Raw genomic sequence first — 26,893 nt, forward strand, 5'->3', positions numbered from 1 at the left:
CTCTCCAGAGCTTAAAAATAAAGCTGTTACAGAATGAACATAGGGTCCAGCCTAAACATTTCATGACCAAATAAAGACAAGAAATCATTTGATGTTATACCACATTACAGGTTGTATCTCAAGAATGAAAACAACATTGCTCCAGCTGGTTTTGATGACACTGACATGGGGTATGGATGTCCAGGCTCTTGTATGAACTGTGATTACACTGTGTTCACATGTCTTGTGTCCTATAGCGTACATCACACAATCTCCTTCATCATTTTGCATCGACGGTTCCAGATCAGACACGGTACACTATGTTTTCTCCTGCGGGATGAAAGAAGAGCTCCTACTGGGTCAGGCCAGGGGTCGAGGTTGGAGCAGTTTCCCGTGTCTCTTTTCACTGCAGCTGGCTGAGGATTTTACAACCTAGAAGTGTGTAGGAATGTTCACGTCTTGGTTTTCTGCGGGACATTATGTTTTATTGCACCACGGACGCCATATCTGTCTTTCCTTGTTTGGCAACTATGCAGCGTGACAACAAGTGTTTGCGTTACCCCTGGGGACACTGGCAGAAGGAAGCTGACGAAGAGGAGGGAAAGTTGCTCAAATAGGAGACCAAACAGTAACGAGCCAGAGAAGAGAAGCAGGACACGTCACAGCTTCAATAACAGACAGGTAAGCAAAAAGAAACACTTGCACTAAATACAGCAATACACCTGAACGCCACCAAGAGCCAGAATCACTCTGGCTGACATCAAGGATTTGAGTGTAAACTTGGTTGTCATTTATTTTTGCATATCATTTCAAAGCTGCTTTTTCTTGGGATGTCTGTGTTATAATAAGCATGCTTCATGAATTAGAGCTGCACCAAAGAGTATGCATTGTGGTCAGCAGGCATAGTGCTCATCATTAGAGTTGTGTGGGCTGTCATTAGTGTACTTTAAGCCATATCGGATAAACTGTTAAACTTAAAGTGATAGGGCCAAATAATCCCCTTCAATTAAAAGGTATCAAGGACCTATCTCAACCATCTGCATTGGAATTAGATCATACTCCATTCAAAGTAGAAAACACATGGAGCCAAAGCGTGATCTTAGACAGTCAGTTAGTTTGTCCCACACTTTGGTCCAGTGTTAGTATTTCCCATGGTGATAAACAATTTATAAAAGACAGTAACATAAACAACAGTTATAAAGGAGAGCATAAGAGTGTGGCAGAGAGACTGGGCTGTGTTGTAGTAGTATAGTTTACATATGCCGATAAAAAAAAACATGTATCTGAACATTTTGATGCAATGGATTCAAGAAAAGGTAGAATAAAATTATGAAAGAGTTGTGGGAACATTGTGAAACGTCAGGAGCCAAGTCAATAAATAAATCAACCAGTGAGAGACACATTTATTTGAGAGGTAGAATTTGATGCAAAGTTTTCTATAAATCTGTTGTATAAAGCATCTCAGTCACTTTGAACTTTGGCAGCTACATTGCAGAGTTGTGTTATGATTGCAAAAACAAAACTTTCAGAAAGGATTACAATGCTAATTTTATGGTTCTGGTTCCTTTGCAGTGGCAGAATTTAGCGCCATTCAATGTAGAAAACAATGTGATTTCCCAGTGATGAGGTTCAGACATTTAACAGCTGTAACTAAACCTGACCAATTTGTTTTAACCTGTTGGTGAAGCTACTTTCAAAGCAGCGCTTTGTAAGCTACCAATTACTTCATGATGGAAAACGTTGAATTGCAGTAAAGCTACCTAAGGGAGAAATCTAGTTCGGTTAAAGCTACTCTGAGAAAGTAGCTCAAACTACTTTGTAAAAAGAGCTCATATTGACAATTGACAATCTAATTTTGTATGTAGTACAAAAAAGTCACATACCAGTATAAAAAGGCCCTCATTTTAGTTTATTACAAAAAAACCTGTTTACAGGTTTTACATGAAACAAAATTCATGGGCAAGTGCAGGAATGTTAGTTTTGTTTCTGTATACAATGTCCATCAGTCCGACACCAGCCTTTCAGAGTCCAAGTGGGGTTGTTGCACCAAGCAGGGATTACTCAGTTAGCCAGGCAGGGATGCAACACCAGATTCTGGACTTCATGCACAAGCAGTCCCTGTGGGCCCCCTGCCCCTCCTCTTTCTTTTCTTTTTTTGTAATTCCAATTTCCCTTTCTTCATTTAATTTTGCTGCTTTTAGAGACCAATGCTAGTGCAAGGGTGGACCAAACCATTTTGTTGCCTTAAGGGGTAAGAGGAGCACTCAGAGAGCTTCCACTATTTTTTTATACAACTTTCAGTCTTTAACTTGTTATTTCAGCCAATTTTAATCGAGTTGATACACTAATAAGAAATAAAAGACTGCAAACAAAAATAAAGTTTCCAAACAAATCCAATAGGGATGAGGCAGAGTTAATTAGAGAGTTAAAAAGGCTGGAATGCTAGACACACAAGGAGCTAAGCCGATCTGGCTCTGAGAGAAAACAAGACACACTAAATACTCTAGTGAGGGGAAAGATAACAAGACACAGGTGAAGCTAGTCAGGGTGGGACAGACAATCAGACACAGGTGAGGACATCAAAAGAGAGGGAAAACACACAAGGGCAGGAAGTGAAGTGATCTTAAACGAGAGGAGATGTGAGTTTCAAAGTAAAACAGGAAACAACATGAATGAATTAAATAAAAAAACATAACCTAAGAAACTTGAGCTGTGACAGAGTTCAATTACAGTAGAAAGCAATGTTTAAAAATATCACTCTTTTCCTTTAAAGGTCCAAAATTGTTTGTAGTTTCAATAGATAACTAAACAAAAAAAAGCACTAAAGTAAGTTAACTACTTGAATCGCTACGCAAATATAACTGTAATTGAACTATCCACAAGCTACTGAAAAGGTTTAATTACATGTCGTTCACTACTCTGCAACACTGACTGCTATGTTCCTGTGTTGAATTACAAATGTAATGGATCAAATTTCAAATAAACTTTAAGCTAAATGCTAACATGTCCACAGTGACAATATTGACATGCTGATGTTTACCAGTTTTAATGCATAGACTGCAGAAATAATGGACGTAGCTACCGTGGTGTCACTCCTTGGTTTCTAAACCGCTGTTTTGAAACATTGAGTTTGGCATTTCGGCTGTCGCCATCTTGGTTTTTTGTAGCCAGAAGTGACCATATTTGGGCAAGAGGCTGGCACTGTGGAGGAGTGAGAGGTGGATCTGACTGAGAGCTGAGGACACTATCGGCATACAGCTTGTCACTCAAGCAGCCCACGCTTAAATATGTACCAGGCTGTAAACATGTTTATTTCTGCTGCAAAGTTGGGCATTTTAGCATGGGGGTCCATGGGGATTTAATCTGTTTTGGAGTCAGCCTCAAGTAGCCATGCGACGAACTGCAGTTTTGGGTACTTCTGCATTGGCTTCTTTTTCAGCTTCAGGGTCAACAAAAGGGATCATTAAAGTTATTACAGCTCATCCTGAGGAGAACATGTGTATTGAATGTGATGGCAATCCTTCAAATGGCTGCAGAGACATTTCACTCAAAACCACAAATGTCAACCTCATGTTGACGCTATAGAGAAAAATGTCAGTATCACTAAAAGTCATGTGGATAAGTTTGCGAACTATAGATAACTGTACAAAATGTTCTGCCTACGTATCTTTAGATATTATTAGTGAACATATGGACCTGCCTGTTATTATGATAGTAATGCTCTTCCCTCTTTTCCACTCTATAAAACCAAAATATCACAGGGACCAGCATTGATCCCTGAGGAATACCAATCCATTTTTTTAGTATCCAGTATCCATAGCCCCCCCATGTTCTGCCTATCAGGTTGTATGCAGAGTGAAACCTTTTACACTCCTGGCAGAGGCTGTTGAGTAGTGTGGACTGGTGGATCTTAAGTGAGTGACAACGGTCCTGCATGTTGTCAGCAGCAGTGAGTCGTCCTCAGCGCTGATTTACTGTCGTTCAGGGACAGCTGAGCCGGGAGGCATGGAGACACGGATCTGCTCGGGAAGGTCTGACACTCCTTCACATTGTTGGCTATAAAAAGCAAAGCCCCTCGGCATTTACAGTATAGGCCAGTCAACCAAAACATTTAAATATTTCAATAACAGCAAAGCAAAAAGAATTTATTTAAAAGGCATGTTATTTTAAAAAAAAAAAAGTTTTCTTAAGTGGATTTCAATGTATTCATCTGTGAAAAGAAAATTCTTGCTAATTGTTTAATTCCCCTTGGAAAAGTGTGAACAAATCCAAATTTTACATCAGGCAATCAATGCAGGTTCTAGGTGGCACTGATGCTGAAACATCTCATCCGAAGGTATAAAGATAGCAAAAGCAATATACTGCAGGGGCGGCGGAGGAGATGATGAAAAGATAAATAAGAAATAACGCAGAGGGCGAGAGAAACCCCCCTCTGCTAATGGCATGTCTGCTATTTGTGGAAGAGGGACAGGGAGAAGTTTTCATTGCATGAAGATACAGTAGAAGCAAGCTGTAAGCTTGTGGACATGCTGTTGTCAAGATGTCCATCATCTACTGAAAACCTGATTAACCTACTTGGGTTTTAAAGACCCATTTTATAAGATAAGGGCAGCAGTTTTGTAGCCATATTAAAAAAAAAAAGTATTGTCTGTGTATCTAAAGCCTGACATGTGTTCCTCCTCTGTGCCATAGTTATCCATTGTTGTCCAAGAACATTGAAAAATACAGCACTTAGCCACACTGTTGTCCTGGGTCACATGTTCCATGAACGTGGTCACACTAGTTTATTTTGAGCCGATCCCACACACACTGTCCTGTTGCCGGGGAAACTAACCAGAGCACTAAATGCTAAAAATAGTCCCCTAAAATATGCACTCTTTACTAGTAATGTTTGCCAAAAACTACCCAGCTGAATAAGAAAATTACTTTTATAAGTGAAACTTTATATTTGTGAACTTTTTTCTGTCAGTATTTTTCTATTTTAAACAATAGTAGGGTGATGCAATACAAAAACCCACAATGATACACATGAAACACATGAAAATAAAAACAAACAAACAAAAATCAGCAATAGCAGTAATCACAATCGGTGGAATTTACAAAATGTTGTCTTTTCTATACTTATTCTTATACTGGACTCTGGGCGGCAGTAGCTCAGTCCATAGGGACTTGGGTTGGGAACTGGAGGGTCGCCTGTTCGAGTCCCCGTCTGGACCAAGATATGGAGCGTGGACTGCTCGGGGCGCCTTACCAAGGGCAGCCCCCTCACTCTGACATCTCTCCACTTTGTGCATGTGTGTGTCTTTTGGACCTGTGTGTAACTGACAAGCAAGAGTGAAAACATTGAATTTCTCCTCAGGGGGATTAATAAAGTAAATAAACTTTCAAGTATATTGATATTGGGGCCCAGTTTCTTACAGTTCCTCTCAGCACATGTGAGGATAAGGATAAACTTATGTCTATCTCTCCAGTGGCAAGATAGACATAAGTTTTACATACCACATCGTAATATCAGGGGGCTCTTCATTCAGCCATCTTTGTAAAGCTGTATTGCATGCAGCATACAAAGCTGTTCTAAGGATGTATCTGTACCTATGTTCATAGCTGTAATCTTATCCCAGAACAAAATGATGTGGATTTATTGGCATATCAATCCCAAATATTTTCTTAAACTCTCCTTGGACTGACAGCCAGAAATTATTTGTGAACTTTTAAAGTTTTACAGGAGGAACCGATAGGCATGGAGCCGAGTGTGTTAATATTCTCATTTGGTGAAAGAGTTGCATATTTTAATGGTAGCTAACTTTAAATCATCAAATCATTTAATCACCAGTGTTTGAATGTAAGTAATAGGGATGAGAGAGTACTCCATTATCTGTGGGGGGAGTTTAAAGTGGAAGTGGGTGGGACATAGCTACCATGACATCACCCTTTGGTTTGTGGACTCCTGTTTTGAAGCCTCAAGTCAGGCATTTTGTTGTTTTTTTTGGAGCCTGAAATGACCATTTTTGGACAAGACACTGGAACTATAGAGGAACGAGGGATGGATCTGACTGAGAAGTCAAGGACACAATCCGTAGACAGCGTATCACTCAAAGTGGCACGCCCTTAATTATGTGTAACTCAAAGCCTTAATATATGTAAACGGATGAGTTATATATAAATTTACCCCCGTACAGTTGCCATAATCAGGAAAATTAGCTATAGAGACCACAACCATTTTTTGTATCATTTTAACATGGGGGTCGTTGGGGGTTGAATGGCCTCTGGAGCTTGTTATTTTAAGTTGTTATTTTAAGTCTGGATCTGATATGGGTTGACCAGAGGTTGATATATTTGTTATTCACTGGATAACTTTTCACAGAACGATCTCAGAATTGAGACAAGAGTAAGAGATTATTCATTAATTTATATTTATTATTCTGAAAAGGGCCTCTCTGCATAATGAGTACATTTACTTTTGATACTTCAAGCTAATTTTGATGCTGATATTTTTTACTTGAGTAAGATTAAATGCTGGACTTGTACTTGTAAGTTTTTCTTCACTGTGGTATTATTACTTTCTGATTGGAGAACTTCTTCCACCTCTGCAAATCACATGAATAAATCAACATCAAATCAACTCTATCAAGAAAAAAAAAAGTTTACTCAGTGTTTTTGTTTGTGTTCCATTTTACTTTGCCATATCCAATGACTGCTCTAAAAACCTAATTTCCCCACTGGGACCATTATGGTTTCATGTTATCTTCTCGCCTGTGGAAGGTGACCTGCTCGCTGGGGGGTCGTAACTAAGCCTCCTCCAAAAGGCCAGGGAAAGATAGAGTGAGAGAGAGAGAGCCCTGGAGACAGAGAAACAGTAGGTTTGTAGGTTGGAGGGATGTCACACTATGTATAGCTCTGGAAACAGAGAAGAGGACATCAAGGGACGAAGGAGACAGGAAAATATTTGCCCCTGTAGATAAAGGGCTGTGGAGGCAGGAGGGTTGGAATACCACAGCAAAGCCCAGAGGACGAGTTGTGTGTTTCTCTGCAGCCACGACACATTTAGTTGGTTTTAAATTAAACATTTCCACCTTTTAAAGTGTGGCAGAACAGCAAAAAACAGGGAAAACACCAGAGGAAGAGGCTGAAGAGTTTTTGACCTCTTATAGGAAGCAAGTTCTTCCTTCAGCTGCAGCAACAGATCTTGTAAGTTATAACGCTCCCCTGACTATTTTTAGAAGTACTCAGCTTGTACCAGTATGGAACAGCATGACTCTAATCCAACTGTGTGTTAAGATATTCAAGCAATGCTTTTTTGTTTGTTTTCTGAGCCAGGGTTGGCAATAAAGGCCAGTCGTTGAGTCTGTTGGTCCAGTTTGATCCAGAATGAAATATTTCAATAATTACTGGACGGATTTCAGTGATATTTGGTACAGACATGTTGGTGCCAAGAGGAGGAATCACAGTGGCTTCCTGGCTTTTTATTTGTTGTAAAATGATGCAGTGCCATATACTGTAAGATGGTCCCCTTTTTATTGTTTTCACAGACAGCCTGAGTCTGCTACTGATTTCCATTAAGATCCAGAGTGTTATGTTAAATACAAAAAGTTAGCATGCTCAGGGTAACTCTGTCTTTAGAAAACACCAGCCTATTTAAGCTGATAAACTATATTAGCTTACATTATGTTAGCATTAATCTCTTATATCTCTTATATTTGCCGGTGTAGGTGGGTGTGCGTAGTGTCCTAGAGCTCCCTCAGTCAGATCCACTTATTGCTCCTCCACAGTTCCACCCTCTTGTCCAAATATTTGCATTTCTTTCTCCAGACTTTAAGATGCTCTCATTTCCTCAGTCTTTCCATGGGAAGCACTCCAAAGATTCCTTTGAACCATTTCATTACGGATGGGTTTTTTTATTGGATCTAGTTAAATGCATTTATTTGGTAGGAAATGAAGTTTACCTGGCAACTTAAGATTTCCAAGGCTCTTAGTCTCCTGCTTTGAAGGGCAATCCAGATTAAAACTAACCAGGATCTTTACAAATATTACATTTACATGACCATAAATACTGTTTTTAGAACAAGTTACATTTTCTATCAACATAAAGAGGAAATGTTGCTAATTAACACATCTGGCAAGCTGCAAAAATGCTGACACTAGATGTATAAGCAAAATATTCACTGACAACATATTTATTTTTATGTATTTTAGGTGATTTTTGCCTAATATGTGCAATCTTGAAATGCAGTATCCATTTTGCCATTTTTGCCATTTGCCATTAACTGAAAACTGAAATCAAAATCTTTCCCCAACCGCAACCAAAATGCCTTTTTACTTAAACCTAAGACAGGAGTCTTGATGTGAACCTGAAGCTCTGGTGACAGGGTCCTGCACTTTGTACACCTGCCGTCCTTTCGAAAGCTTACATTTAATGAACGTAGGTTTTCATTACCTGAAAGAAGCGTTGTCTCTAACCATAATCTTAGAGCATAATTTCTTGGAGACAGGGTTGGTAACGCTGCTGCAACGAATAATGAATTAATTACTTTTCTGGCATGCTCATTATCATGATCCATCCATCATGGGGTTGATCCAGCAGGATTAAACATGCAGACAGCCCATGTATATTAAAATCCTAAATGATCTGCAACAGTACAGAATTTGCATAGATACATACACATTAACTGTCTTAGTTTAAAACATAAACCCACATGTAGCTTAACCCACTTACTGTATCCACCAATTCAGTTATTACATTAGAGACCTAACTGAGTTAAGTTTGATTCCATTTAATGCTGAATTTTACATGCTAACATTACCTGGTTTATTTAAAAGGACAAAGTTAGCAGATAGAAGTTCAGCCAAGTCTTAGATATCACACTGATATGGAGTTTCCTCTGGCACCGCAAGCCAAACTGTACATTTATTGCTCCACTAGTTGTAAGAGGGTCATCCTTATGTTCCCCAGAGTCCTATGTTCCCAGGATCCTATGTCTCTTGATATAAACTGAGAATAAATTAAAGAATTAAAACAATCTCAAAGTTATCTGCCCATGTTTTATTATGCATCCAGCCACTTAATCAGCTGTAAGAGTTGCCAGAGTTGCTTTCAGCTCTAGTGTGGACTTGTCGCATCACTGAATCTCTTCTGATGTGTTCAGTAATCGCCAGACTTGCAGAGACTGGAGCAGAGGGAGCACATTGGGGTTACACAGCCCAGCGTGTACAGCAGTACTATGGGCAAGGAGGACAACGGATATGGGTCTCGGAGAGGTAACCTTCTATTCCACTAGTGTTTTGGCCATTTAACTAATGCTATAACTTAAACTATATATCATAAGCTGTGTGCAGAAGGAACTTTTACTCAAGGACATGTCAACAAGATATATGAGAAGAAAACAGTACGGGTTTTTCCTTACAGATTTAAATTGTGCATTTTTTTCTCATTATAAACCCACTGATTCTGTGCATTTACTGTTACCCATACCTGCTCATAGACTGACATTTAAAGTAAATCATTCAATTATACAGCAAGAAAATTAGGCATAAGCTCTGCTAGTGTTACAGTAATAGTTTCAAATGTATTCACAGCGCAGTAAATCAACTCTGTCTTTCTTTCTGCTGGTAGACGGCGATGACCCTGAAACAGACACTGACACTGGAAGCTTCAGCCAACACACTGGTAACTCGGTATGAATCTCGTACTCCTGTTTATCCTCCTCTTCTTGTTTTGATTTTTTGTCACAGTTTGGATGGAAATATATCTTGGACCATTATTCGGATTGTGCATAAAACAGAAATACTCAAGTAAAGTACAAGTATCTCGAATTTGTACTGAACTTAGTTACATTCCAGCACTGTTGTTAAACTGTCGTCTCTTGCACTGTCTTGTCCGTTTGTCTTGTCGACCTGAATGTCTCAAACACAACCACCAACACCTGCCTTCATCGCTTCATCTTCCATTTGTGGCACGCGTGTCAACACTAAACTCAGACTGACGACAACTCACTCCAGCTCGAATCCCCTTTTCTCGATGACAATGCTGTCAGTGCTGACGATGATGGAGTGAAGAAGAGTCATGAAGGAAGGGACTACGATGACAAAGAGGGACACCTGGTCTATCACGTTGGTCTTGTGATGAAAGGAAGATGTACGTGACACCAGCCTTTGTCTTTACTGTCTTTTCTGTCCTTGTCATAGCTTTGATCCTGTGAACAACATTAAGGTGACTGCACTCACACCACAAGCAACTTCAGAACCTGTTTCTAGTCACTTAAGTTCCTTTGTCTGTGCAGAAGTCAGTTCTCATGCAAACTGTCAGTAGCTCAAGCTTTTGGTGTGAAGACATTTTCCATAACCGCTTATTCTGTTAGGGGTCGTAGGGGGTCTGATGCCTCTCCCAGCTGACATGCTCACACTCACATTCACACCTACGGGCAATTTAGAGTCACCAATTAACCTGCATGTCTTTGGACTGTGGGAGGAAGCCGGAGTACCCAGAGAAAACCCACGCTGACATGGGGAGAACATGCAAACTCCACACAGAAGGGTTCCCCCACCCTGGGTTCTGACACCCCTCACTGGGTTCAAACCAGGGACCCTCTTGCTGTGAGGCGACCATGCTAACCACTGCATCACCGTGCCGCCATGTAGTATAACTGCGAGAAAATTCCCATCATTTCTAACCATGTAAAGGAAACCTGCATTCATGTGCTGACGGAAAGTGTCTGAACATGTTTATCCACCACAAACTGGATTGTGTGAGACTTTTAATTTTCTTTTGACAATTGTTGAAATCAGGTTAATTGATCAATTTGGGTAAGAGCGTGAAAGTTTCCCAGCTTGCACCAGACGTCGATATGACATCAGAAAGGTGCTGGCCTCTTACAATGGACAGACGTTAAATATTGATTGAAATGAAAATCAGGTTAATGATATTTTAAATGTCTAATAATGGTAGAATTTCATATTGTGTGGATGTTAAAATTATGATGTTTTGCAAAGGTTGGGTTTTGTTCTCCATACCTTACAACCAAATATCTTTATTCTACATCAAGATGACACTTACATGAGAGGTATGGACGTCATTGGAATCAGGTATCACTGTCATTTGTCATCGGTATTTCACCTCAAATTGACGTTGGCAGTCGACATCCTAAACAGAACAAAAGACACACACACCCAAACGTCCAGCGGAGCGGGTGCTGGACCAAAGAAACATCTGGCAAAGTAGAAAACAAATATGTCCACACATCAAGCAGCTCCTGTTTAGAAGGATTTTAATGCAAAGTAACGTTTCAAGCCTACGGCTCTTCCTCAGACTTTTGATAAATGACAGTAGAGCACCATCTTTATATATATGTGAGATATAAGTGTACATGCTGGTATTTTCCCCTTATATATTTAGCAAAAGTAGCTCTGGTACGATATTGGGGTACACATTTACATGGTGTGGCACATCACATGACTGGCTCAGGCACTATGGGTATGGGAAGAACGATAGGCCCGAAACGCCATTCTGCATTAAAATCCCTCTAAACAGGAGCTGCTCAGTGTGCCGACTTGTTTGTTTTCTACTTTGCCAGTAAACACCCTGACACTGAATTTTGGCCACCAGACATCACACCCTAAATTCAACTAAATATCACCATCTATCAAAGTTGGTGGCCAGCTGGGAAGAGCGAAATGAGAGTCATTTGCTGACCACAATAACTGGCTAGATGTCCTCTGAAAAATATAAGTCCTTGTTAATGTTTGGCCTCTTTTACCTAAACCTTTTGTGGTGGGTAGAATATTCTCAATTTTCTTTTGCACCAATATTTGCCTTTTAAAGCCTCTGGAAACCCAAATCCACAATAGCCTTCTAACTATGTAATTTAGGGTCTTATGTACATAATATTAAACATGTAAAACAATTAGAAATCTGTTTCCATCCAAATTTGAAATATCTGTCTTTTAAGTTTTTGTACATTCTTGAAATTGGGTTTGATTTGGCCATGGTTATCTCTGAGATTTATTACGCAATAAATTCCAAACCAATCATAAATCATCAGTCAGTTGTCTCATCCCGCCCCCCAGTGGCAGCGCAACAAAACCTTTCTGCTCCAGCTAAATTGAGAGAGACGGCCGGCCGGCACCAGTCTCTCCCGCTTTGACGGTCGGTGTGTGTGTGTGTCAGAGTAAAGACAGATTTAATCTATTAAGACTGGATGTGTTTGAATAAAAAAGGCTATTATCAAAAAAAACGGAGCAGATTTATGTTTTCAATGAAAACGCATCTCAATGAAGAAGGGCAAAGTGCTAGCCTCCCGTTGTCATTCATCTCAGCTAACGGCCGGGCTCAACCGGGCACGTCTGCAGTGCGAGTCCCGTAGCAGCTCGCCCCCCTGTTAATCAATTACAGCGGCTCCACCGGCAACGGGAGCGGCGCGACAACTCTGTTTTACGCGACTCTTCTATCCGTGACATCCGTGACACTGTGTCCGTGGCGGACATTTGAAAGCGAGTAGATAACAAACAGTACAGTAAACTTGTAGATAACTCAAATATATGTAATAACTTAGGTGGAAAATGCTTTAACATGTCATGCAGCCTACATGCAGCCTCTCGGCTCAGCAAACGATAAACAACCCCGCTGGCTTCTCTATGTGTCGCTTCCATACGCAGTCAGTGGAGCCCAAAAGAATACGCCGCGACGCTACGCTGTACGTTTGCAGCCGGTGGAGCCTGGCCGTAACATTGCATGTAAAAGTTATGCTAACTATTCTTCGAAGTAACATTAATATGAATCACAAAACATTTTGAAACTTACCATTCAGTGACCACCTGAAAGCAATCATTTTCAGCTTCTGCTTCGTCCTCTGAATCATCAGAGGGCTCAAACATGTACGGCTGGATTAAATTTGTGGCAGCCATTGCTGAGCCAGGGAGATGTCAATCAAAACGAGAGAGTTGTCAATCAGAGCGTTATCTGCCACACCCACTCTATCCTGGCAAGTGGTCTAAACAGCAAAATTAGCTGTTTTTAAACCAGGTTTTCTAATAGTTATTAATGGTTATTTTCACTCAGACTTTTGTGGATGATTAATGAGACACTCGACTTTGATATAATATATGCATTTTTACTATTTCAAGCTGTGTTTCCAAAGGCTTTAAGATATTGGCTGACCCAAAATAAATGTTTCTCTCTCCTCCCCAGATGAGATAATACTTACTCTAGGTGAAGGAGCCTTTGGAAAAGTGGTGGAGTGTATTGATAGAGACAAGTAAGCATGCTTGCGGAATGAACCTTGAACTCCTAACTGTTGGGTGCTGCTTGTAATGAGATTCTCAAATCCAAAAAAACCTAGAATACAGAGAATTCATTTTTGTCTGTGTGCACTTGCTGTTTGTGTGTTCAGACAGGAGCATGTGGCTGTGAAGATTGTGAGGAACATTGAGTGTTTCCGTGAAGTTGCCAAGTCTGAGATCGCAGTGCTGGAAGAGATCAACAGCCTGGATGATGACAACAGATTGTGAGAGTAAATCCTCAATGTCATTGTTTTACCTAATGGTGATACTATAAGCCTCGTGTTTATGGATTTCTGACTCTCCTGCCAGTGCCTGCGTACGGATGTTGGACTGGTTCGACCATGAGGGTCACATCTGCATCGTGATGGAGCTGCTCGGCATCAGCACCTTCGAGTTCCTCAGACAGAACCACTTCCTGCCATTCAACGTGGAGCAGATCAGGCACATGGCCTTCCAGCTCTTCAGAGCCGTCTGCTGTAAGTCAAGTGTTTGTTAACTAGTTTCTGCCAGCCCTGTGACCTCTGACCCCCGACCTTGTCATTATTGGTAACTTTACATGGTGGGGATTGTGGAATTGGAGCTTCTTGTACTAAATGAAGGTTGTTTTTGGTGAGAGAATCAACAATATGATTACAGAATGTAGGGTCAAGATGTCTCACTCACTGTTTAGAGCATGAAAGGGTCAGTTTGGTATTTATCAACTTGACTGGAATCTATTTTTCCATATTTTTAGTGTGTAAATGACTAATGGGAACAACATTTTTTAAAACTGGTCCACAGCGAGACTGCTGCAAATGGCAGTGGTGAAGCAGGCTGCAATGTAACCACTCAAGGCAATTACGCACAGTCAATTTACATCCACGAGAAGTGCTTGTTTTTGCCATTGACAGGCTCCTATTATTAATCCAAGTGTCTAAAAATGTAAGGAAAATATCCTTACAGAGATAGACTTTTTGTTAAAGAGTAAAATCTGTCATGTTTAACCAACATTGTCATTGCCAAACCCAGACCCCCAGACTCTATTTAAACGAACAGTTATTTTATCACTGTAAAACACACTTCACTCAAAGTCGACAGAAACAAAATAAAACTCACAAAAACTGTCTTGGTTCATCTTCCACTGTTCCAACAATCACCAACTCTGATCCGGTTGAAATAAACCCTTACCAGCCTAGTTAGATGTGAAAATATGCTGACTCTATACACGCTAAAATTACTATTTATTTAAATGGAGTCTGGTGGAATTGGTGAAGGTGATTTCTGGGCTGTTTCTGGTTAAAGATAAAGGATTTTACTCTTTAACAAAAACATCTATCTCTGTAGGGATCTCTCCATAATGTTGTCAGACACTTAGGTTAACAATCTGAGCCTGTCAGTGGCAGTAAGAAGCATTTTTACTGTACGTTCAGAACCAGAGAGGCCAAAGAGGCAAAGTCTGTCGCGGACGCCCAAGAAGCACAAGTGTCAAAAATATTTGTGGCAGCTTTGGTCGCTCTAGTCGCTCATCACGTGAATCATTGGCATTCGATCGTGTTTGTCAATTTAAACGTGCCGCAAAGCGGACTACTGGCTTGAAAGCAGTGTAGTTGCTGCTTGCTGTTGTCCAGTCAAGAAGCTCATAGTTGGCCTACAGAAAGTTATGTTTGGTCAATGAAAACAGAAAACGTATGTCATCCCATTCAAACCAAGCAAGGAAGACTTGCATGCCACGTTGCAACATTAGCCTGCAATTATCTCCTCTATGACTAACATTACACACTTTAAAACTCACCAGACCAACCAACTACCTCCGCGACGCCGTCCCAAGCCTCATTTTTTTTATTTTGGTCTCTGTAACCGAACAGCGACACATTATACAGGACTGAGTGGGCGCGAACACAAGTAATAGACTTGTCGATATCCATTGTCGGAACAAGTGTGCTGTAGGAACCAAAGTTACATGGCTTTTTCTCTGGGACCTGCTTCATCGAAGCATGTCAGCACGTCAGAGCTCATTATCATAAAGTTAAACGAGTTTTAATTCAGACCCCACGGTTGCTTCGATCGCTTAAGACCCGTGGCTGACGACCAGGTCGCCCAAGTCGCCCAAGTCGCCCAAGTCGCCGGGCTCTCATTGAAAATGAATGACCTCCACCGCTTTCGAAGCTCTGGTCGCTTTTGGTGTGAACGTACAGTTAGGGACATAAACTGACAGTGCAAACATGCCCTGAGTGGTTACATTGCAGCTTGTTTTCCTGCTCCTGTATCTACCTGTTTTATTGCAGCACCAGAAATGACGAAAGTTGAATTATCACAAAAAAACTGAAGTGGAAAGTTTTGTATTGGTTAAAACATAAATGTTGTATTTTCATCATGTTTTCCACAGTTTGAGGTGTGACTGTTGCTCTTTTAATTATTTCAGTATTTCAAGTGTATGGCATCATAGCACCCTTTTCTTCTGCAGAGCTTTAATGGCACCCAACTGGAGCATTAGTGCCACCAAGTGCTCAGTCTTTATCTCGATGCTTCTACAGTCATGGATTAAAACTTGCCCTAATTCACATAGTCTTTTTGCCTCCTGACTTATTCAACTAACTTGACCCAATCCTGAACTGTGAGAGGACGGAAAAACTTCAAACAAACACACAATTACAATGTGTGTGTTTTTGTGTGTGTGTTACAGTCCTGCATCGTAACAAGCTGACCCACACGGACCTGAAGCCAGAGAACATCCTGTTTGTCTGCTCCGACTATGACCTGGAGTACAACAACGAGACGGTATCAGTTTTGTAAAGACAATTAAAACATGTCATGCTGCTGTTTCAAGGTGTGCCAAGTGGTGATAGGTGTTTAGCAGTGTGTGTGTGTGTGTGTGTGTGTGTGTGTGTGTGTGTGCATGTTGTGTGTGTGTTTCAGAAGTCTAAGAAGAAAAAACCAAGGAGTCTGGATGTGAAGGTGGTGGATTTTGGCACTGCAACATTTGATCATGAACACCATGAATCCCTGGTGTCAACACGCCACTACCGAGCTCCAGAGGTCATACTGGGTACACGCACACTCCCCCCCACACACACAGAAATACTAAAGCTGTGTGTCAAATGATCCATGTAATTTGCGTTAACTGTTTGTTTGTGCACAGATTTGGGCTGGAACCAGTCGTGTGACGTTTGGAGTCTGGGCTGCGTTCTGATGGAGTTTTACTTGGGACGCACACTCTTCCCGGTAAACACATACAGACACACATACACACTCAGAAAAAAAAGTAATGCTTTATCTTACCCTGTCCGTCTTTTGCTTCAGACTCACGACAGTAAAGAACATCTGGCCATGATGGAGAAGACTCTGGGGCCGATTCCCCCTCATCTGCTGAAAAAGACCAGGTAACCAGCTACTTTGAAGAGACAGTTCAGCACACTGTATGGAGTGTGCTGAACTTTGGCTTTCCGTGGTCCCAGAAAAACATTTCTATCAAATGGCATCAAGGAGGGCAGAGTGCCTGAAAAATAAAAGCATATCAGTGCGAACAGACTTCAGTGGAGTCCAAACAACAGACAGCAAGACAGGTTACTAATTAAAAACACCTGTGCTGCTTTATCCAAGTGTCTTGTATCAATTTGTAATAGTTTAGCAAAAATAGTTGTATCATATTGAGAAACAGCAATAATATCTATATGAATGTGCTGATTATATTTTGAATTATTAATCTGAATCTGCAAAGTGACTGAAAACGAAAGCATTCAAATAAATTTAGTGGAGATAAAATGATAATGTTGACTTCCAAAATGTAGTGAAGAAGAACGAAATGGGGGAAAATGGAAGTTAAGTTCAAGTACCTCATAATTTTTACTTACTTTCATAAGTGAGCTTTCCACCACTGCTGGTTGGGAGGAAGTGAGTTGAAAACAGACTGTATAAAAATAATGGACGTAGACGTAGTCATCATGATGTCATCCACTGGTTTGTGGATTCTCATTGTAAAGCCTTGAGTTTTGCATTTTGGCTGTTGCCATCTTGAATTTTTGAAGCCAGACAAGATCATATTTGAACTGAGCTGAGGAATAGCAAGACTGTTGTGTTGCCTCACAGACAACCTGTCACTCAAAGTGGCAATGCCCTTAATTTTGTGTAATTTTAAGCCTTAATAAAATATAAATGTAAATATAAATATAAAGTTATATAAAAGTTAACCTCACCTACAGTTTTCATGAAGGGGGGAAATTAGCTTTAGAACTGTAAACCTGTTTATTGCTGCTGTAGAGTTGGGCAGTTTAATATGGGGCTCAATGGGATTGACTGGCTCTTGGAGTCAGCCTCAAGTGGCCATTTGAGGAACTGCAGCTTTTGGCACTTGGCATTGGCTCCATTTTCCGCCCCAGAGGGTGTTGTTTAATTGAAAGAAGCTGTGTCTTCTATCTCACCGACAACTAACTCCTATATGACTCATGTGTATGTGCTGTATTTTGTGTAGAAAGCAGCATTACGTGCACAACGAGCGTCTGAACTGGGATGAGCAGAGCTCCTCTAATGATAACATCAGGGCAAACTGTCAACCTCTCCAGGTAAACACAACGCTCAGTTTCAGCCAGCCAGCTGCAGCCGTGATGTGGCAGCAGAAAAGTCACAGTCTACTGTCCATCTTTCAGCAGCACATGCTCAGGTGCAGCGAGGACGAAAGGCAGTTGTTCGACCTGCTCGGCTGCATGTTGGAGTACGACGTCTACAGACGGATCACCCTGGAGGAGGCGCTGTGGCACCCGTTCTTTAGCCCGCTGAGGGCGCAGAAGCAGCGCAGCTAACACACACATGCACACACACACACACACACACACACACAACATACAGTATACCTCAGACTGTAATGTAACTGTTTGGGTTTGTAGTTCTGCGTTGATGAGTTGGATGATTTTGTGTTTTATACAGTCACAACAGTTTCAGAGAGCATTCCTGTCTACTTGAAATTATTTTTTTTGAAACATCCCATCATGATCTAGCAGTCCGCACGCTATTGTAAAAAGTCAAGTGTAATACAGAATATTTTCGTGTTTTCCTTCATTGATTTTTGTTGGCAGTTTGTTAATAAATATTGTGCATTTTGTGTCTTTATTTTGTTTAATATCATGCATTTCTACTGCTTTTTACTACTGCTCATTCACCATCAGAGGTGGGTAAAGTAGCCAAACTCAAAAATATTATCATCACATGAAGTCATTTTGACATTGCAGTGTCAACTAAATACCTAGAAGATACATACAATAGAAGAACAAGAAATCTGGCCATCATTTTTGTCATTTATGATAACGATTTTCTCACTGACATTATTTCTTTGATCTACATGATTACATTGCTACAACCATCTGGCATGACACCCAGGCCGAGATTCCTGTTCAAGACCAACAAAAGTGGGTATTTCTTAACGAGACATCAGGACATTTCCAGATATGTTTGTGGCAACAAAACCAGGTGTTTTTAATGAGGCATTTCCAACTGTGTCCGTGGCGTCAAAAGTGAGTAATTTTTAGTGAGACATCGGGACATTCCAGCCATGTTTGTGGTGACGAATGCAGGTGTTTTTAACGAGACCTTGGGACATTTTCAGCTGTGCTTTTGGCAACAAAAGGGGTGATTTTTTAAGAATACGTCAGGACATTTTCAGCCATGTTTGTTGCGACAAAGCAGGTATTTTAAATGAGATGTCGGGACATTCCCAGTCATGTTTGTGGTGACCAAAACCAGGTATTTTAAGCCAAAATAGTCTAACTGAATAGTTTTTTTGCCAAAACGAAACCACATTAACCACAGCACTGTCACAACATACAGTAAAAAGAAATGTAAAGTATCAACATATTCACTAATGAAATGTATAGATTTCTATATCCATGGTTTGCAAAGAAAGCAGAATGCCAAAATTTATTCTGGCAACTGGCGAGGGATGGAAAAACATATCTTTTTCCACCTTGGAAGTGTTCATGCATTAGTCCAAGGTGGTTAGACACAGTTATACGTTCCAACCGCAGGCCTTTTTTAGGTACATCCACAGGCAGCATTATCCTGCAGGGAACTACTAAAAGCCTACTTGTTACAGCATGACGAGACACATGACGAAAGACGTGAAGGTACATTAACTCTATTTCCAGTTCAGCTGATTATGCTTCATGTAGACACGGCAGTCTGTTAACTATCTAACCCCATGTGGAAATCCCTGACATCACCGGACATAACTGCTTTGTTGATCCAGACTGCTGACACGTTAAGTGGACGTTTTTATATCAAGATTTAAGCAGCTGAGGAAGTGTCCATGACTGAATAGTTATCCAGCTATGAAACATTACCTGCTCAGATACACAACGTGCTCTCATTTGCTATCTGAGAACCATCACTTTAAAGCTACTAAATCACATGCATGCTATAAAGCAGGATAAAACAAGCCGGTCTGATGGCTAACGCACGCAATTTATGCAGGTTCCAGTCTGTCTCGTGACCAGTGCTGCACGTTATCTTTATATCTGCCTCAATTTGCTTAGCAAAGGAGATATAACACAACAAAATACAGTAACTTATTGAAAAAAGATGAGGCTTCAAAACAATTTCTAACTTTATGAAATGATGTGCCGTACATGACTGCACAGTTTTTGTCTCTATGAGATTATGGGTGGGAGATTTAGGTATGTCTGTTTTTAGAAGTAGTTGTTCTTGATGAGTGTTGGATACTTTATAATTTTGAAATGTTTTTTCTCTGTTTAGGATGTGTAAGATATCTTTTTAATCAAAGAGCACAACCAACCAAATTCCTGGAAGCTGTCAATTCAGCAATTCTAAAAATTTCCTGTTGCATTGTCTGTCAGTGAGACAGTGGCCCATATCAGTGAGCAGCCAATAACGTGAGTCCTGAACAGTGTTGCCAGATTGGACTGACAAAAAATAGTCTCAGTCACAGCCTAAATCAAATTGTCATAAAAGTAGCCTAATTTTAATTTCAAAAATGGCCGCAAACAAAAAGAAAGTCAACTTCTTCTTTTCATAGTTACAGTTTTTACCAACAAAAAAGTAAACAAGTCAAACACAAAGGAAGCATACTACTGATTCTACCACAAATCCTTTATTTTGAATTTCACTTTTTTCAGTCATCCCTGTTTATAACACGACAGCCAAGTGCCTTTTGGGTTTTCTCCTCCAGCTGCACACAGGCAGTGTCCTCGACAAGTCTCTGAGGGATAGCAGACTTGCAGTAAGTGTGCATAAAGGGATCAAAAAGTCAGTGAGCACCCCTCAGGCACTGATTCCACAGTGGGACGGGCCTGAACCCTTGCAGACTTATCAGGAGCTCATGTCAAAGTCTGTGAAACTGGACCGCTGAACTCTGTTCCTGCTTCCTGCTGCCTTTGACCCTCCAGCTTCACTGGGAACTGTGGAGCAAATCTTTAAATGACACAGTAGTGCTGTCACTGTTATGTACGGGAGCGTAATGAATTCACTTGAGAACAAAACAATCAAAATTACTATCTCAGAATTATGAGAAAAGTTTTCATGGGAAAATAATTTCCGAATTACAGCTGTTCATTTGCAATAACAAGCATGAAAACTTATTAGAATTCTAAGATAATAATCTTGCCATAATAATCTTGTTCATTCCAAAAAACATGGCAAATATACATACATTTTTTTTCCTCAAATGAATGCATTATGCTTATGTAGTTATGAGTCTCCTTCCTTCTGTCACTCAAACAGCAGACAAGTATTACCCTTACACAGAGCCATGTCACTAGCATGGCAAAAAAGCGAGCCGTAATAAACCAGAATTATGATATTTGTTATTTCTTTACTGCCACCATATAGATTACTAGGGGAGACCGGGAATGGCTGTAACATTTGTGACATTTCTGTCTGTATCTTGGAGCTCTTTTAAACCAGTGTGTTCAAAATGATGCAGCTATTATCTCCATTACACAAACAAAAAATGCACACTTTAGTCTCAAACGCAAGGAGTAAAATGTTAATATTCATGCCATAGTTTGGGTTAGCTGTGACCAGTACTGGGCAGTGATTGCAATAATGTTATTTTTTCAATAACAGGTGGTGAAACTAATTTATCATTACTTTTGTTGGATCAGTGGATTCATGTTCATAATCATCACACTGTGTATGCATGCCACAGAGCAGTAAGCTAGTTTGGAAGATGAAAACGCTTACGTTCGGCGATTGGAAATATTACAATTACTTGAATTTTGTCGGAAGGAAAGATAACAAGAGCATTATTGTTCCAGGTAACGTTAGTGGTACTAAGGCTCTTTCAACTGTGAAAAATACAGCCTCAAACCTCTGGTGTGAAACATCTACTACAACCAAAAGCAAAACAACAGAAAGCTCCAGGAAATACCCCCCACCAAAGGTGAGCCTTCCTTAGCAGTGGAAACAACAACTGGATTTTAATCATGGACTAGTTAATCGTGGATAACCTGCCGAAGCTTATGGCTTGGTGTGTGGCGGATCGCCACATGTGACTCTCTGTCTTTCACACAGGTCTGAAAAAATACTGGTCATAAGCAACACAAGACCCTGAGGTAAAAAATAATTTGCAAGCTATCTAGCTTTAGCTACACTTCCTGATCCTCCTTTGTGATACACCTCCAAATTACCAATTTTATCGGGTGTAACGGAAAGGTAATATAACAATTAGTGTACAAATTACTGTTGGCGGGGAGTAAAAAGTGAAGTCATAACATTACTTTGAGAAGGGTAACAACTGACGAGTTATATATTGGACTACATTTTTGGAGTAGTAAACCCAAAACTGGCTGTAACATAGCCTGCAGTGAAATGTAAGCCACAAACTAGCTCTTCTTACAGCCAACGCATTAGCAGGAACAACTTGCATTGAAGATATTTACATTGACACACAATAAACATAACTTAAGTTTGATGAATTCAACTACAAAGCAAGCAATGCTTTTACAAAAATAAATGAAGTTAAAAAAAAAAACAAAACAAGACATTTTACCTCAAAATATATGTTTTCCTTGTAAACTTGGCTGTCTGCCACAGGGTGCTGATTCCTCACATGAAGAATAACGACTAAACTAAGCATGTGCAGAGTGAATCAGATGATTCATAGCTTGTTCCTGGTTGGAGAAATTGTAAGTGTTACAGCTATCATGTGTTACAACCGTCCCTGGTCTCCCCTGCTGAATACATTATGTAGAATGAGTAAAGAGTAAATAAGTCTACCACTGAAAATTTAATATTTAATACTTTATATTTTTTTATTTTTGGCGTACAGACCTCTATTCCAGAACATCACATTGATTAAACAAAAAAAGCACCACCTTTTTATTGTTGTTGTTGTTGTTGCCTCTATTTCCAAGTGTCTCTCACAGGCTGGTTGTGGCAGATCGTGGCACAGTGTGAACCTTATCGTTGCTGATAATTGGCCGCAGCAGCGAAGGGTTGAGGGTGTCTCCAGGAGAAGCACCAACTGGAGTCAGCACAGTTGGCTGCGGGTCACATGTTTCTGTGACACCTGGTGGTCCAGCAGCCAATGACCTGCCTGTAAAGCAAGAAAACATGGCTGCCAACTTCAGCCGTACCTCCTTTTGCCAAAAGGCGTACACCAGTGGGTTGATCAGCGAGTTAGACAGTCCCAAAAGCCACAGATAATTCTCCAACACGTTGGTGAGTTGGCAGCTTTCACACAGAAGGTGCACAATGCACGCCACAAAGAACGGGCACCAGAGGACCAAGAAGCAGCCCACAAGCACCCCCACTGTCCTCAGGGCCTTGACGTGGCTCCAGTAGTGGCTCCTCAGCTGCTGGTGATGATGCTCGTAATGTTGATGGCCATGGCAGTCAGCCGTCCTGGAACCAGCTTGCCTGACTTGGCAGATCTGCTTCTGGTGGCTGCAGGCGATCTTCAGGATGTCCAGGTAGATGTAAACGAACACAGAGAGCACGGGGAAGAAGCACGCACTGAATAACACAATCATGCCCACCTTGTGAATGACGGAGAAAAAGGCGCAGAAGCCGCCGTATCCTTCTGTCTGCAGCTGCCGCACCATGACTGAGGAAAAGAGGACATGGGTTATCTGCCACATGACACTCCTGCTACTTACACTCTTGAACTATAAAGAAAATACTCTAAAGCCTAGTTCACATGACACGATTTTCACCGCGATTTTGGTGTCGCAGAGGATCTTGAGAGCCACCTTGGGTCAGAGGTGAGTCAGCAGATAGATCTGCCATGATGAGTCCTCGTGTGAACAAGCCTACGAGCAAGTCGCCCCCTCGTCTGTGACTGGGACTGGATATCTGGCATGCTAGAAAACTGGAGAAGTCTGACACGACTGACAAAGAGCATCAGCCAATGAGAGGCGGGATACGTCCCACGTCAGCACGCAGGAGGATGGAAGAAATGTGAGGAGGACAAGCCGCAGGGTTACCAGGTCTGCTTATTAGCCATGACTTTGGGCTTGTTTTTTGTAAAGTCGCTTACAAATATTGGTAGTCGCAGGTTGTGGTATTTTGGGCTTGTTTCTAAAGTGGAGTTGCTTATTTGGGCTTGCTCTCTAAACGTCGCCTTTCTCTATATATATTCGTCACTTCTTTTGGGCTTGTTTCCGGAGCCCTGGTTGCTTGTTTCTCTCCCAAGATCTGGCAACACTGATGAGCCAGCAAGCAACAACAACAATGGCGGCGTCCACAGGATCACGGGGAGCGTGATCCATGCCTTTACGATGTGCCATCTCCAAGTTAAAAAATGTAGTTTGGTGACGTCACCACGTTATCTGAGGCTCTGTCTGTGAGGGCTCGGTGGAGAAGTCTCGTGGTGTGCACGCACAGGTTGTAACGCAGTTGGCGAGACTCCCGATGACAGAAACGCACGTCGCCAGGTATGAACACTCAAAAGATTACGATAGTGTCCGCAGCGCAAAATCGGGGTGAAAATCGTGTAATGTGAACTGGCCTTAAATTTGTTCATGGCACCAGTAAATCCTCTCTGAGAAACCTTAAAAATCACAGATATATTACTCAAAACCTTTTGAATATGGCATGCCACAACATTATTTTATGCAGTATGCAGTACTATTTTCTTTTACTCTAATACATCAGAATTAGTGTTGGCATTGAACATTTCTGCAAACTACAACTATGTTACTCTTACATGTTTATATGTAACAGATACATTACACTTTTCAACAACGCCGAGGTGAAGGCATGATGACGTTGAGCACAAAAACCACTTGGTTATGGTTAAGAAAGGATCATGTTTTGGCGTAAAATACTCCATTTGGGAGTCATAATCCTGGCTAGAAAAGCAGCAATGTCTCAGTAAGAAACAACCGCTTTTTGGGCCTAAAAAGCTGCAGGAAAATCAGCAACACGTTGCTACAAAACACCTACATTTGGTGCCTAAAAAGCCACTGAAGATCACTTAAGAAACAATATGATACGTATGAAACCGATGTAACATATTCATGATTTGCAGAAATATACAATGCCAACATTTTTTTCTGCGACTGGGCTGTAATACATTAAAAATTTGTTTTTAAGTCTCACCTGGCAAGAATCCCACAGTGAGGGAGCTGATCCACAGAGCCAGCAGTGACCCAAGTGCTGTCCCCTTCCCAGACAGCTGGGAGTACCGCAGGGGCATCTTGATGGCTGCGTAGCGGTCAAGTGAGATCAGGAACATGGACATGATGGAGGCTGTGCAGGGTGATGTCACAAAGGCCATCCGCATCAAACACCGGGTCTTGCCCTGAGCAGGAGGGGTTGTGTTTGTGGTAGGATCAGAATTAACGTAGCTCAGCTGGCTCTGACTGATGTTGTTGTTGTTGAGGTCCTCTGTGGCCAAGCCAGTGATGGCCACACCCACCAGGGCATCGGCCAGTGCCAAGTTTAGGACAAAGCACCAGCTCTGGCTTCTCTTCTTCAGGAGTAGCTTAAGAAGGGCAACTGCCACCAGCAGGTTGGTGGAGATGATGAGGCAGGAGGCGATGCTCAGGATCACCCCCATCACCCGAGGCCTCACCTCGCTTGGGGTTCCCGGCTCGCTGGAGTCCATGCTGTCAGGTGTCATCCTCATGGTGGCCTCAGCATTCACATGTCCACTCAAATATGACATGTTGATAACAAGAATCCGATGATTTTAAGGTAAAATTCACAAAGCCTGTGTGCAGTTGAGATGGGATAACATTGTTGCATTCAGAAATTTGTTTTATCCTTTATGGCCATATTTGAAGACCATTAGAAACCATTAGAAAAAATGCACAGAAGATAAGTTTGATTACCACAAGAAGAAGAATCTTATCAGCCAACATTGTCCAGTTACATCCAGTATCATGTAATGTTTCCACAGTGTCTCATAGTAGAGTTAAGAAAGTTTAACTGTTGCTAAAACATCCAGCTCGATCTCTCTGTTCTCATCAGTGTCCTTAAAATGCCTTCAACTAATGCAGAGGGACAGAGACACTCACAGCGTTATCAGGTCTCGCTTGTCCCTCCCCCTAACACACACACACACACACACACACACACACACACACACACTTACAGTCTATAGACACACAAACACAGCAGCACATACCCTTCCACTGCTTATCCGTTGCTGTTGTTGCCTCTCTGGGATTGACCCTTGTCCCAGCTGTCTGCCTGCTGGCTCACTGCCGAGAAAACAGGAAGATAAATTACTGTATTTATCATTTTTAATCAAGAAGAATTTCTAAACTAAGGCTTGATAGGGGTTGATGTCCCAAACCTTACATAATTAGGGAATAAATAAAAAAACATAGATAAATGAACTCAGCTTTAAATGGCTCAAAAATGAAGCCAAGAGAGAATTTCAAAAACTGCAGTTCCTCTGATGGCCACTTGAGGCTGGCTCCAAGAGTGAGTCAATCCCAACCTTACAGCTGAAATAAACATGATCACAGCATGGTACAAAAACAATTTTAGTCTCTTTAACCAATTTCAACATTAATGCCAGCAGTACAGGGGATGGCTTTTTTAATAACTCACCTTTTTCAATTTTATTAAGGCTTAAAGTTATCCATAATAAAGGGCGTGGCAGCTTTGAGTGACAGGTTGTTTGCGAGGCGTTAACTCAGTGTCTCAGTCAGATCCACCCCTCGCTCTTCCACAGCTCCACCCTCCAAGCCAAATAAGGTGACTTCTACCCGGGTCACTTTGCTGGCAAAAAGTACAAGCTGGCAAAACTACCTTTAAATAACATGTTTCCATTAACTCCTTTAAAGCAAACAAATTAAAGAAGATTATCTTATCAATCAAGCACAGTCATCTCTGATGCATGATGGGATTTGAAGTCCCTGTGAAATGGAAGTTAGAGCACCTTTAGCTACTGTACTGTTACCAGGCCTGCTCAGCTACGCAGCCAATTTTTCCCAGTGGTCACTCGTGGTATTGCAGTGAAAAACATCTGCTGCCCAAGAATCATTCTTTCTATTCTGAATTTTTGGGCCATGGTGGCTATATTTTTAAAACTTTACTCAAGCTAAGAAAAATGATTTAAAAATCTGTGACGTCATCACAATGCAAAGTCTATAAGTTGAGGGAGAACTTGCAGGCTGGGCCAGTGGGAGAAACACTACTGCACATATTCAGTGGGACTGTTATAATATTATGATCTTATTAAATTATAATTGCTCATGCATTA

General features: G+C 41.1%; 2 protein-coding genes across 2 annotated transcripts; one reads left to right on the forward strand and one right to left on the reverse strand.

The window, feature by feature from the left end:
- The first annotated feature begins 285 nt into the window (after window positions 1-285).
- Window positions 286-18,149, forward strand: LOC125898335 (dual specificity protein kinase CLK4-like). Its single transcript, XM_049592103.1, has 14 exons — window positions 286-417; window positions 516-660; window positions 9,123-9,234; window positions 9,590-9,651; window positions 9,955-10,111; window positions 13,160-13,226; window positions 13,362-13,475; window positions 13,561-13,727; window positions 15,914-16,008; window positions 16,147-16,276; window positions 16,370-16,452; window positions 16,531-16,610; window positions 17,699-17,789; window positions 17,874-18,149. The coding sequence occupies exons 3-14, from the start codon at window positions 9,198-9,200 to the stop codon at window positions 18,024-18,026; spliced, it is 1,236 nt and encodes a 411-aa protein (XP_049448060.1). The 5' UTR covers window positions 286-417; window positions 516-660; window positions 9,123-9,197; the 3' UTR covers window positions 18,027-18,149.
- Window positions 18,150-20,322: 2,173 nt separating this feature from the next.
- On the reverse strand, window positions 20,323-25,659 carry LOC125898929 (glucose-dependent insulinotropic receptor). The gene is made up of 3 exons (XM_049592998.1): window positions 25,512-25,659; window positions 24,778-25,390; window positions 20,323-23,281 (listed from the first exon to the last, which is right to left on the reverse strand). The coding sequence occupies exons 2-3, from the start codon at window positions 25,343-25,345 to the stop codon at window positions 22,596-22,598; spliced, it is 1,254 nt and encodes a 417-aa protein (XP_049448955.1). The 5' UTR covers window positions 25,346-25,390; window positions 25,512-25,659; the 3' UTR covers window positions 20,323-22,595.
- Window positions 25,660-26,893: the final 1,234 nt, after the last annotated feature.

Source organism: Epinephelus fuscoguttatus, linkage group LG12, assembly GCF_011397635.1.
Source record: "Epinephelus fuscoguttatus linkage group LG12, E.fuscoguttatus.final_Chr_v1".
Lineage (NCBI taxonomy): Eukaryota > Metazoa > Chordata > Actinopteri > Perciformes > Serranidae > Epinephelus > Epinephelus fuscoguttatus.